The sequence below is a fragment of the Sceloporus occidentalis genome, unplaced genomic scaffold, assembly GCF_023333645.1.
Source record: "Sceloporus occidentalis isolate IW3139 unplaced genomic scaffold, rSceOcc1.0.p SCAF_36, whole genome shotgun sequence".
NCBI lineage: Eukaryota > Metazoa > Chordata > Lepidosauria > Squamata > Phrynosomatidae > Sceloporus > Sceloporus occidentalis.
Window position 1 is genome coordinate 9,682,861 of NW_028317016.1, and position 13,419 is coordinate 9,696,279.

Genomic DNA, 13,419 nt, shown 5'->3' on the forward strand with positions numbered 1-13,419 from the left:
TTTAGAGGTGTGTCTCGTTAGCAACCATAAAGTTACCAGGCGTAGTTACAAACATACGTTAAAAGAAAACACCAAAAACATTTTTCTGCAGCAATAACGCGACTTTGTCCCTTGACGTAAATATTAAAGGACTAAATAAGGCCCATGCCCCATTGGCAAATGCCAAAAAAGACTTGCTTTATCATCAGACATAACATGTCACATTCGGGTTTGGTCAGCATTCCTGATTCCATTTGCTGCACGATGTGAAATATTCAACATGTGCCAAGAATTCATGTTATGGTAGGGTTATGGCAAGTATTCTTTATATTATGACTACCAGAGAAGTAAAAACAAACCAAACTAAATCATGGATATGAGCTGGGAGATCAGCCAGGGCAACATCACAGTATGGGAGGAGGGTATAAGACATGCCTACGCTTCTCATGAATACCGATTGCTGTGTAAGCAATTTCTCAGGCAACAATGAAAGGTGGAAGGTCAGCTCCTGTTCAACGGAGATACACAGAGAAACTCTGACTGATAGAATCAATATTCCAGGCAGCATTATAATAGCTGAGTTCATTACCTAAGTGCACTCAGGATAATGAAACAAAGACAGGATGATAGACATGGCATGCTTTTACTGCTTTGCAGGACATGATAATGCATTTAAGCAGTACTACCCAAAGGTAAGACATTCGTCAAGGTCACCAGCCTCGGATTGTGGTGCCCAGTGTGTGCTAGCATGCCTGAAACCTTTACAAACATAGTACAATCCTTCTATGAGCTCTTAAGAGCAGGTTCTTCCACAGCATTTGTTATGTGATGCACTACTTGTAACGTCCTGGAGATAGTTAATACGATGTCACTATATAATTCAATAGATCATAATAATGAGCCATGTAGAAAAGAAAAAAGATGTGTATTGCGATGCAAATAATTTTGCACATTGTAATTGGAATTCAAATTGTGGCCAACAGAACTGCAGAGGTCCAAAAGTCCCTCAATGGATGGTGAGCTCTGTGGCTGTGTGTGACACAACTAGAATTATCCTAGGACTCCTGTCCTAGGATTTTCATCCTCCCTTACAAAGGCAGTCTGTACCAATCAACAACAATCACAAAATTAACAGTAGGGGAGAGGATCAAATGGGGAAGCATAATCATGTAGATCCTGACAAATTGAGGACAGATGCTCCCACGATACACATAAGGTAAGTCTCTAATATACAGTGTATATGATACTTTTTTAAATTTGTAAACGCAATTACATAGGTTTATTTAGTACAAAGAACTGCAAGATCCCACTGTCCCGGGTAGCTTTTATGGACTCTGTTTTGGACACTTGAAATGTGGAGGGGTATGATATAGGGTTTGGGATACACGACAGATCCTCTTAAGTTCAGCAGTGCACTTTTAGAATATGCACTTATTAAAAAGAATAATCACAGATTATGCTTTCCCATATCGTGGTGAATTCTGAACTGTTGCAAAATTCACTGTTTATAACACCCAGTCTTGTGATAACCCCATATGAGTACAAAACACATCAGTGGAAACAACAACTTAATGTGGTCCAAAATAGATCTAAAACAGTGAATGCTGTCTACTTGGGTGGAAGCCAGGATGTATGACTCCAGTGATTGGGAAATAACCCTTCCGAACTGTGTAGTCTGTGCCAGTATATCTGAGGACTGGTGTTGTTTATGTGACTACACAGGAAGTCATTTTGTCAAATAGTGACCATCTGTGTTATTATGCAAACAAGGACAAACACTGAATGATACACTGTAGCCTTAATTTAGTGGTTGTAGGAAAACAGATCTGTTCTCTACCACGTGGGGATGAGCTCGCCAAAACAAGCTACCATCGGAGCAGCTGCTTACTTGCTTATACCCTTAATCATATGACAAAACCAGCATCCAAGCCAAGCTGACTTTGTCTTAACAAACACTGGTCACTGAGCGTCAAGAAGGATAAGGTCAGATTGCAAGGTTCTGCTTTGAGACCCAAACTTAGAGAAAGAATGTTTGTGAAATGCAGGGAGATTCCTTGAAAGTCGTCACCATGCCTTAAAACTCTAATGGTTTGACACAGATTCTTTGAGGTAAGACACTGCTTCCTTGGGTCTCTGGGTCACTTTCCTCTTTCTCCAGGCTGGGGAATGCTGTTCAGCCAAGCCTACTCTCTCGTATTCAACCCTGCCAGCTTGTCCCACCCCACATAGAGCTACTCTTGCCTACACCGCTGGTTAGCTGCACACCCTTGTGAAGGTCCCCCCCCAAAAAAAGAACACATCTGATAGCCTAGCCTGGGTTTTGCAGTGCCCTCCACTGGTCTACCAGCAGCAGGACACCAGGGACCAGTTTATTAAAAAAAATAAACCTTATTTATTGGGAATTTAAGATACTATTTAACTTTAAACACACTTCATTGTAAAATTGACTTTTCCCAGTGTGCTTGTTAGACTTATTATGAAGGGTTGTTTTTAAAAACTTTTATGTATAAATGCATTCTTTTCCATCTAATAAAGTCATTCAGGTTGTGAAATAGCTCCCAGATTTCAAATGTCATATATATAGAGCCAACCCTACCGAGTTTCTTCTGAAATAATGAGTTAACCGTATAGTTTAATCGGTGAGATGACCATACCTACTGTAGGCAAAGAATATTGAAATGTTTACACAGTTATTCTGGAGTAGTGTTTGGACATCTAAAACCTAGAAATGGGAGAGTGGTATGAATCCGGAAAACCTCAAATAGCACAGCCCTACACAATAATATTTCCTGATAAACATACTAATGATTATTTTTGAAACTATTTGTCGTTTGGTGTATGTTGAATCTTTAAAACTAAAAAGCAGTTTGGAGTAGATTTTTAGGGACATTTGACTCACAGGATTGTACCAGTGATGCAGACTTGAGTCTTCACCACATTGGAACGTCCTCCGCACAGTGTCTAAATATAACTATTCAACCTTCTTTCCTGTAAATAAGTATTTGTAATATGAAAACGTCAAGGCATAACAACACCTAATCCAAACAATCCAGGTCTGCCACGGCCTGTGAGGTGGGGATTAAAATGCTGAGCAATGTATACATACCGTATTTGCTCGATTATAAGACGAGTTTTTTTCCAGAGCAAATGCTCTGAAAAATACCCCTCGTTTTATAATCGGGGTCGTCTTATAATCAGACCTCAAATAGGTCTGACTATGAGACTAAGATCCAGATCCCCTGCAGCGATGCAGGGGACCTGGATCCTGCTGTGTATGCCCCCCCCCCAAGTTACCGGTGCTTCCGAGTCCCCGGTGCTTAGTCCGGGCAGTGTGTAGAGCTCTGGATTCGCATAGAGTTCTACACGCTGCCCGGACTAAGCACCGGGGGACTCAGAAGCTCCGGTAAGTTTGGAGGAGGGAGAGGGAGGGAGTGTTAAATGGGGGGCATAAGGCATTTCTGGAGGCAGAGTGCTCTCTGAAATGCCTTTTAACCCCCATTAATGCCACTCTGCCGCCAGAAATGCCTTTTAACCCTCTATACGCCACTCTGCCTCCAGAAATGCCTTATACCCCTATATGCCACTCTGGCATTTAGGGGGTTAAAAGGCATATTATGGGGCAGAGTGGCATATAGGGGTATAAGGCATTTCTGGAGGCAGAGTGGCACATAGGGGGTCAAAAGGCATATCATGGGGCACAGTGGCATTTAGAGGGTTAAAAGGCATATCATGGGGCACAGTGGCATATATGGGGTATAAGGCATTTCTGGGGCAGAGTGGCAAGCCTGGGGGCAGATGTGCATAACTGGGGGGGCAGGTTGAAAAAAAAGGAAATAAAAACAAAATATTTTTCTCAATCGTAGGTTTTATTAACAAACAATTGTTCACATAGTTTACATGAATTAACATTTACTGGTAAAACTTTTTTCCTATAGGGTCGTCTTATATTCAGGCTTTTTCTTTTTTTCATAAATTAATATTCAGATTTTGGGGGGTCGTCTCATAATCAGGGTCGTCTTATAATCGAGCAAATACGGTAATATATAGTAATAATATGATATATAGTCAGCTATTAAATCAACAGTAATTCACACTCATCTCCTGTATAAGGGAATGAAGGTAGCCCCATCTACTGTGTCCCACCATAAAAGGCCACAGAAGGGGGGGGAGATATTTTCTGGGGAGGAAACCTAGATATCCGTGGTCAGGCAGATATCAAATTCCCCTTTAAATACATCACTGATAATCCAGTTAGATCAAGTTTGTAACTTGGACAGAAACCAGGACTAGATAGAACATGCAGCGAGGCCGTTTATCATCTCGTGTGCTTTATAATTGTCACTTGATTACCAGCAACCACATCAATTAGTTAAAATAAATAAATAATCTAATAGTTAAAATGAATTTCCTCTCTTCTGGTGTGTTTAATACCACATCACTGAAACATGCAATTCTGCATTTTCTAGCACCAAAATAACACACACAAATATTACACTATAATGTTTTCACAGCTGCACTGTGGATTTATGCATTTAGTTACATTACAAGTATGGGGCAGGGATAGGATGCTGGCGCCAATAAATGAGTGCCTAAGGCAGAAGATAAAAATCTAAGCTTCAAGTGAAACAAGCCTTTTTCTGACCGAAATCCACAGGCCTCCACCAGAATCAATGTTTTACTAGAGTTCAAATTATAAATGCATAGTTGTTTATACGTCTCAGTATTTACACAGTCCGTCCCTACCTCAAGACCTGGCAAAATACATTAAGAGCATCTTCCACAGTTTTGTATAAAAGTGGGCTTGTAAGTATCTCTATGGTATGGCTCCATGGCAAGGTCACTGCGCCTTCTGTGCGGACCCACTCTAGGAGGAATAACTGTTGAACTGAAGAACTTTGTTGCATTGCGGCAATGGGGTATCAGTGGGGTTTGTGTAACGGGCCATCAAGTTCAAATCTGTTGTATTGCACTGATCCATATGGTGGCAAAAAAAACCTTTTTAAGCACATTTTGCTCATAAGGGAGGAAAAAATCCTTTAAGATTCAATAGGAAGAATAATGAATCAATGCATTTTAAATTACTATGTGTACCACTCCTTGCCAAAAAGCCTCTGCAGTGCTCATGGTCATCATCACCATGTAGTGAATTCCAGAACTTCACGGCTCTGACTGTGAAGAACATCCTTGCTTAAAATGGAACCATGGCTTCACTAACTGCAGTAAGCGGAACCTCCCGTCAACTGCCATCGGGTGCATATTTCACCCTGCAGGGGTCTCATATGAACACATTGTAATACAATCACATGTATTCCAAAGTAAATAAATCCAGTTTCATTACTGGAATCCTTTCACTCTTAATAATGTTTTTCTAATCCAATCATATCACCCTCGTGAACTTGTACACAAAAATGAATTGCATATTCTAAATGCAGATGTGTAATTGCATTCGCTGCTTTTTTTTTTTTTAATGGATGCTACTTATTTGTTTGCCTTGGCAGCTGCTACCTGATATTGCATCCGTTTACTGGAGTCTGGCGTAAACCCCAAATATTTTTCAAGTGATGATTTCCCAAGTCTTATCCCATTTGTGTTTTACTTTTATGCAGGCCTACTTACTCCTTTGGCGGGTTAAAGTCTTCAAATCTGGCCTCAAAAAACTGCAGAACATCATCACACTGTGAGATGTACGGAGGCAGGCGGATGAGAGCCTAGACATAAAAAAGAGAAAAGACACGATTAATAAGAATACGACCACGTATTGAGAGATAAACTACCGTCTAACAGCATAAGGATCCCTGCAGCACTGGGATATTCCCTGCAAGATCAGAGTGAACAAGGTGAAATATTTAAAACGGAAATCAGGGATGTCTTTTTAATTGTCTAAATCCGGTAAAGTTTTTACGCTCGTTGAGTGTCCAAGAGACTTACAATTTTGGCTTCATACATCTACAACCTGGAAAACTCATAAGGCAATCCGTGTGTTCTATTGGCATTCAGTAAAGTTTAGCAGATATTGCTCTAAATCGCAGTAATACAACACAATTGCATGGACTTGCAGACCCCCCAGCACCGATAAGCAACTTCCAAGGAACTGGAATAAAAATGAAATGAAAGCAGAGTTTTTTTTACTTTTTCTATTACAGGAATGCACATGTGGCTTTCCATTCGATCCCTTTAGCAAACACTGGCTGGAAAGGAAATGTATAGGTGTATATATATATATATATATATCCGACCTTGCTGCTTTCCCAGTTGGACTAATTAACAATTCTAACTGGCCGGTGTTAATTTGCTGGATGTGAGATACTTTATCTCATGAAGTTGTAAAAAAAAATAAAAATAACCCCGCTTACAAAGAGGTCCTTTGTATGTCCCTACGAAAAGTGTAACAGGAGTATTAGGAAGCGTTTAATGTGTTGCAGACAGAATACTCAAATCCAAATTAGAATCTTATGATTTTTGTTTTCTGCATTTTATTTAAAACCAGCTACAACGTCTTAGAAAAGCAGGGACCCCTGTGGGTTTATTCATTAAGGACCGAGTTGACTCAGGATAAAAAACAGACTTTTTACTGTAAACCACCATCTCACGGTACCTTCTAGCCTCTGACTACCTTTGATTTCAGAAGGTTTAATACATATTTAATGAACACACTTTACTCCATCAACCTAAATTTAATACGGCTACATTTTCAAGGGTTTTATTTTTTTGCCTCCTGAGCAGTAAGCGGCTGCTCGCTGTTCTTTTACATTTCGCTTTGTACAAATAGCAGGTATTGATCGTGAGAAGCAATGATTGGAATTTCAGTAATCTGTACCCAATCACGATAAACATAATTAATTAGTTAATCTTACAGCCCGTGTCATCAGGACACCATTGGCTCATAGTTCATGGCCAAATAACCCGTGAAATAAAACAAGGTTTGAAAATACGATTTATCGTACAGCATATTACTCAGGCATGTGAGATTAGACATTTTATACTTTGATGATGCCCTTAAACATGTCCTCTTACTGATACTATGTATTTGTGTGATTGACAAAAAGGCTGAAATATGAACAGGAAACATTTCAATATAGAAAAAAATCTTTGCTTATAAAATGCAATTTTGAACAGTATATAGTCTGCTAAAAGTAACAAGAATTGCAATAGGCTCAATTGTCAGAAAATATTTTTCTTTTTCCAAAGAATCCATGCTACATAAATATCGATTTACTGAAGATCTGCTACTAGACACATTCAAATTATTTATCATGAAGGACCAATCTGGACAGTTTCCCCCATGCAAGAATGCATGGTAAGGGTCAGATTGGTCCTGCATAAGGCCATCATGCGAAATGAAAGAACTCCAAGGGTTTACTCTGACCTTCATAATGAATGGTTTTAGCATCACACATTTATTTTTTGAATGGTTTTTCCCCAATAGCAGGTTGAAGGGATAGCAAATTCTTAACAGTTACTTTTCCCTTCATTTCAAAATTCCACAAAATCCCGTTATTGGACTGTCTTTGAGAGTGTTTAGGTTTCCACTGCTGTTAGTGCAGATCTGCATTCTGTTTACTAATCCACTGGATTCTACCAACCTCTAAACATCATAGTTAAATATTTCCCAGATACTAGTAACAACTAATAACGAGATGGCATAACACTTCCTATTTCATTTTATTTCACTCTCTCTTAAAATATAATCCCGAAGCCACCGGTAAGGTTCTTATTTGGTGCCTGTGGCCTTGTTTCATATTATTCTCACTGCTGTCAATATTGAAACTACAAAGGCTTTCACTAAACAAAATGTGATTGAGAAAAGTAATATATATTTACTGAATGAAGAGTTTTCTGTCCTGCCAACACCACCACTGACTAGGATCTCTATAAAGAAATGTCCTGTTTCCTCAATTTAGGAAGGAATCTTCACACAGCATCTACTTTAATGGTTGCCAGAGACAACCTATTTAGGGACGGTATTGTTAAAACAAACCAAACTTCTTGGTTCCTGTGTTACTAAGCTACTAGATCAAAGAATGCATACTATGGGTCTGAACTGAATTTCAGTGAAAACCGCAGCAGGAATGAATAATCTTGACCCGTTCTGTTGCTGCGGGTTATGATGTGAAACATTTTAAAAAGGTAGTTGCTCACAGCTGCTGAAATGTCACACCAGCCCTGTACAACAATACCCTCCTTGATCCAAAGACTTTTCACACCGCAGCAAGCTGGTTTATCTTTCCTCGACAGACCTACTGACCAAGCATTAAAGCTTACAGCTGATTTATTTTTTATTTCCATTTACCAACTCACTAGTAAGGGGAGCACTTAATGTGAAGATTTTATCAATGCGCAGGGTCCTCTCATTCTAGACATGTTCTACACTATGCCGAGACAGGGTTACCAACACTGTAAGCAAATATTCCACCATCACCCTTTGGTCAAGATGCTGCTACCCATTTGGTGTTAATTGCAGCCTTTGTGTACCTTACACTGCGTCTTGAACGTTCCAAGTGTCCATGGGTTCAAACTGAGTCAAAGGTAAGTGTGTATTGTACAAATGCATAATATTTTCTGACAAAGACCAGGAAAGGCCCTGGTTAGCCATCTCGTGATATTACATCAATATCCAGAAGTTCCAGTGAGCACCTTGAAATGACACTTTCAGGAGGAGGCACGTTTCTCTTAACTTTTGGTTATGAGGTGCAGTGGATTACCAGCTTCCTCGGCATTGGAAGGGACAATTCGCCAGTCACAGATATAAATACTTTCCTCTATTCTCAAGTAACTATTACAATTCTCTGGGGTGGGTTTGGAGGAAGTCGAGTAGGAAGTGTTCACAGCAAAATAGGCTTCAGATGACAGACATGAGATGAGTAGGATAGAGAAAGTGTTGGTGGTAAATGGAATAACATCTGTGTTTCTCTTGTAAAAAGAGGGATTTACTGCATGCAACATTGAATAAAGTATATTTACAGAACAGAATGTGAATATATAGTTTTTCATCAGAAGTCAGAGAACCTCAACCCATATCTATGAACAGACTATATGTAAACAGGGCTGGGAGTTCTAATTTGTCTGCCTGGTTAATGCCTGCCTTTTTCCTTGGGACAATGCTTCTAAAACAGACTATACGAGGTTACAATGTTCACTTTATCTTTCACTATTGTTTAAGATGAGATTTCCTGATTGCTCAACAATATCACATGTCCAGAAAGGTCTGAGGAACATGTGTGAAAAATGTAGGTACACACCTCCTACCTGAGAATAGCATAGTAATACATCAAACTAAGTAAGGCTTTAGATGGGACTGGTACTTTGTTCCCCTTTCAGTATAGTCTGGGGAGGAATCTGAGTATTAATCTGATCAAAGGTCTGGGATAGATATATTTTAATGTTATTTTCCTAATCATGTCACTGATGCTCAATACTGTAGCCTGACATATGTGGCTACCTTACTTTGCCTCACTGGCCTGGGTGGAGGGTAGGGGACATACACACCCTGGACCTCTCTGATTAGAAGATTTTGGACTACTACTATGCCCATTCTTTGCATATGGTAGAATGTGTGTATTGTGTTACCGTGTATGTCTGTGGGTGTTGTCATGAGCGTGTGTGTGTCAATGTATGGTGTTAGAGTACCAGGGGTGAGTCTATTGTTAGTGGAGCCTAGGGGAGACTGCAAGTGATATGTGAAAGTGTATGGTACTAGCATGTGTGGGTGTTAAAGTGTCTGGTGTTACTTCCCACCTTGCAGCAGCACAAGACGTTGCAGAGACACGAACCCCTGGGTACTTTTATTTTAGCTAGCTATTATTACATAGATATACCGTATACAGCAAGGATTTGCAGAAAACGTAGGTAAAAATGTTGACGTGCTACATAAAACCAGGCACGTCTCATGATTTCTGTTGTGTTTTACCCCAGATCTTTTTGGAACCTAGCAAACCCTGAGCTCTCATGTTCTCAACCTTTCTCACATGGCAGTTGATTGTGTCTGCAATGGGGGGGGGGGGGGGAGTCTCCCTTGGCCCCACACAAGGTGCTTACAGAAAGAGCATTAACACCCTGGGTGGAGCATTTCCATACTAATTCAATGCATTGCTTGTTGAGAAATATTTTTTAGTCAGCATTGCATTGTGAGCACTGCTAGCCCTTCCCAGCTGGGGTGTCGCTGGGCTTGCAGAAGATCCCAGGCTTTGGTCCAAATTGGACTTTATTAAAAGGATATTACACACCACAAAAGCATATGCTATAAGCTAGTGCATAAGGCCCAATTAACCAAATCTGATCTTTCCCTTAGAGATGTTGGTTTATAGTCTGAGCACACAATGTTCAAATTGAATGATTTGATAAATCAATCATAAAATACCTGCTACTTAGATTCCTGGAAGAGTGGTCTTAAGAGGAAATCTGGAAAGATTTATTGCTATCCTGTACATGGCAATTTACAACACAGACTGGATATACTAAAAGAAAACAAACAAGGAATGCTAGACTAGAATGAAAACTGCATAGAATGCAAACTATGTATTCTTTGGCAGGGTCACCTCAAACCCATTCACTATACGACTTCACATAATATTAAAGGCCATCGCAATTAAGGTTTACAGGCCCATTCCAAATAGTCTTAATACATACAAATCGTACAAAGATCATTTTTTTAAAAACACAAAGGTCACCCCCATATTTTTCTAAATGTTATTGTAAATACTACTGATAGTAATACTGTAAGTATCCTACCATCAGCCTTACTCATGTAGTTAATCTACTATTCTAATGAAACACATGGGTTCGCTGACATAAGGGCTCAGGTCATGAGAGTTACAGGAGAACTAGACTAAAATGACAATGAAAGTCATTTTATGAAAAAACGACAGAGGCACGAGACAAAATGCCAGAAGATCCATACTTTTTATATAAAATAGCAGATAAACTTTCTTCGGTAATAAAACATTGAACACAAAAGGTACCCAGGGGGCTTAAGGACTTACTCACCTTACAGTACTCATCAATAGGAATCAGGCGCCTCACTGCTACATCGCGTATGTGACTCCGCCGAAAAAGGATTTTTCCTAAAAGACAGAAGAGGAAAACATTAATATTCCTTGTGCACTTTGTGTGACCTTCCATTTTAACAACATAACCATATGGTCAAATGATGTCTATCCAAAAGAAAGGTCAATACAGTACCTCTCTTTGCAGTACCTCTTAACTCTTTGCAATGTTATGTTATGCCCTCTGGCACATATATCGTTCATTATTCAGGGGGATGCTTTTGGTTTAATGAAGTCATGCTTGTGCGGTCAGTCGTACTAACTGTATGCTTCCACCATCATTAGCTTCCTCATAGTGAAAGCTCCTAAGAGCATTGCTCAGTGTTGTTTGTGTTTCTTCTGTGTTATGTTTAGTTTGTATCTATCCCTCATTTTAATGTAATTATTTGTTCTTGTTTTAGAAACAAAACTGTTATTGAAAGACATTTTGCTCTGTATGTTAACAGGTTTAATGTTTAACATATGTGTGTCTTCATGCTCCCACACCAAACACACAAGATTTTGAAGCGGAGAGGCTCAACCCGGCCAAATGATTGCCGTTATGTTTTGACTGTAGATTGTTAATGTTTTTTTTTATGTGTGGTGGGGGTTTTTAGTTGAGAGAAAAGTAGTCTTCTATATCCTAGAATAGAAATGAATTCATAACAGTTACGGAATGCAGTAATCTAATTGAAACGGGGTTCATCCATATCTTGGATTCCAACTTCAGTATGCAATAAAAAAAGGACATTTCCAATGCATCCTCTGTGATCTAGCGAGAAGTGGAAAAATTCCTTGAGCAGGGTCAAATTGAACAGCCTGACAGCAATGTCCCTTCAGTATATGGTATACTGTATATTAGATGTGGGCTCCATATTCATTTTTTGTTTAGCAACCTTCAGTATAAAAAGTTACAGAAAACACCTCTCAACATCCTCAGTACACGTAAAAAAATATAAATATTTAAAACCAATTCCTAGAAATAAAGAAAATGGAAAGGGAAAAAAAGAAAAGATGTATTGGTATACAGATTCCAACCATATATAATGTAAGCCACATTAATGGACTTCCTCATTTAAAGTGTCAGACCTGAGTCAGATCCTATAAGAATTCCTTCCTGTCTGGGGTTTGTTTTTACTGTACATTAAAGGAATTCTTTTAGGAACCATTTCTGGGATATTCACTTCATCATTGTATACACTCATTCTTAGCTCTGGTCATATGAAAGATGTGGTTTTAGACAAAGGTGATGTCTTTCATTTGGCCAACATAGAAAAAGAGTCAGAGCCTTTAACGACATCAGAGGTTTCTTCATCAGGGTACAGGCAATGAAAAAAAAGAGCCACGTATCTGCATGTAGCCACTGATAATTCAACACTGTTTTTAACAAATTTGGTTTTGTCCATTACCCAACTTAAGTCCTCCATACGTCATCGCAACATGCTGGCAAAAACCCGGCTTAAGTAGCTAGTACATCTGTCATTTCGGTCCGCAACAATAGTCCAAGCATGTGTCACAACAACAACAGTATGTGGAGGAACAAACAATAAATCCTCAGTTTTTCAATTTTGGTATTTCTCTAGGTTTTATAGAGTTTCAGAGGTCTGGTTGTATTCCAAACAGTGTCAGATCAATGCCTTGATCCCTTGAAACCTTCTCGATGGGTATGTATAACGGAATCTGCTTATGTGCCATCTGGAGCCACCAACATTTCTACTGTAACCATGTCACAAGGCGCAATAGTAAACATTAGAACCACAAATAACATCGCTACATTTTTAAAAATCTTTTTTTTTCTAAAAACTTATTTACAATCAAAAGTCAGATCAGTATGATCAAAGGATGTGCGGATAATGGTGACCATATCAGCCATATTTTTTTAGGATACAAATGATTTTCACATAATGTTGACCGGCACAAGTAAAGTGCTGGCCTGTAGCATGTTCATACCTGGGAACTCTCTCTCCTGCTACCCGGAACACCCCTTGTGGGAAGGAGGTCCTGCTAACGTTGGTGGGCAGTCACGCTGACATCGCGGGACACAAACATTTTAGAGGGGAAGTGGGCAAGGAGTGGCACAAAGCCACTCCGGCAACCCAGAGTTTTCCCGCAGTGGCCCAGTCTCCAGGAAAGAGTTCCCATTTACGAGTATGCTGGATGCATAAACTCATGAGACAAGGAGATAACTTTCCTTATAACTCAGTTATACATCCAACATAGTGCAGGACAGCACTTTACATGTGCTGGTCAAGCATGAAAGAAAATATACTGGTATATGTGCCCATTAAAAAATGAGTGATATACTTAGTTGCAACAGTGAACTGCAGACATCAAACTTTGTGCTGTGAGTTATAAGCACAAGAACTCAGATTTTTCATTATGGAAGAATCAGAGCTCCACTCCAATCGCATGTCAGGAC

The 13,419-nt window shown here is 39.4% G+C and overlaps 1 protein-coding gene across 2 annotated transcripts in view; it reads right to left on the reverse strand.

Annotated features, from left to right (window-relative positions):
• The window catches only part of LOC149297927 (SH3 and PX domain-containing protein 2B-like), a 69,098-nt gene that overhangs the window by 14,521 nt on the left and 41,158 nt on the right, over positions 1-13,419 (reverse strand). For both annotated transcript variants that reach the window (XM_089488095.1, XM_089488094.1), the window contains exons 4-5: positions 10,963-11,039; positions 5,596-5,687 (exon numbers count right to left, since the gene is read on the reverse strand). In XM_089488095.1, coding sequence (XP_089344221.1) covers positions 5,596-5,687; positions 10,963-11,039 — 169 coding nt within the window. The remainder of the gene's footprint in view (positions 1-5,595; positions 5,688-10,962; positions 11,040-13,419) is intronic.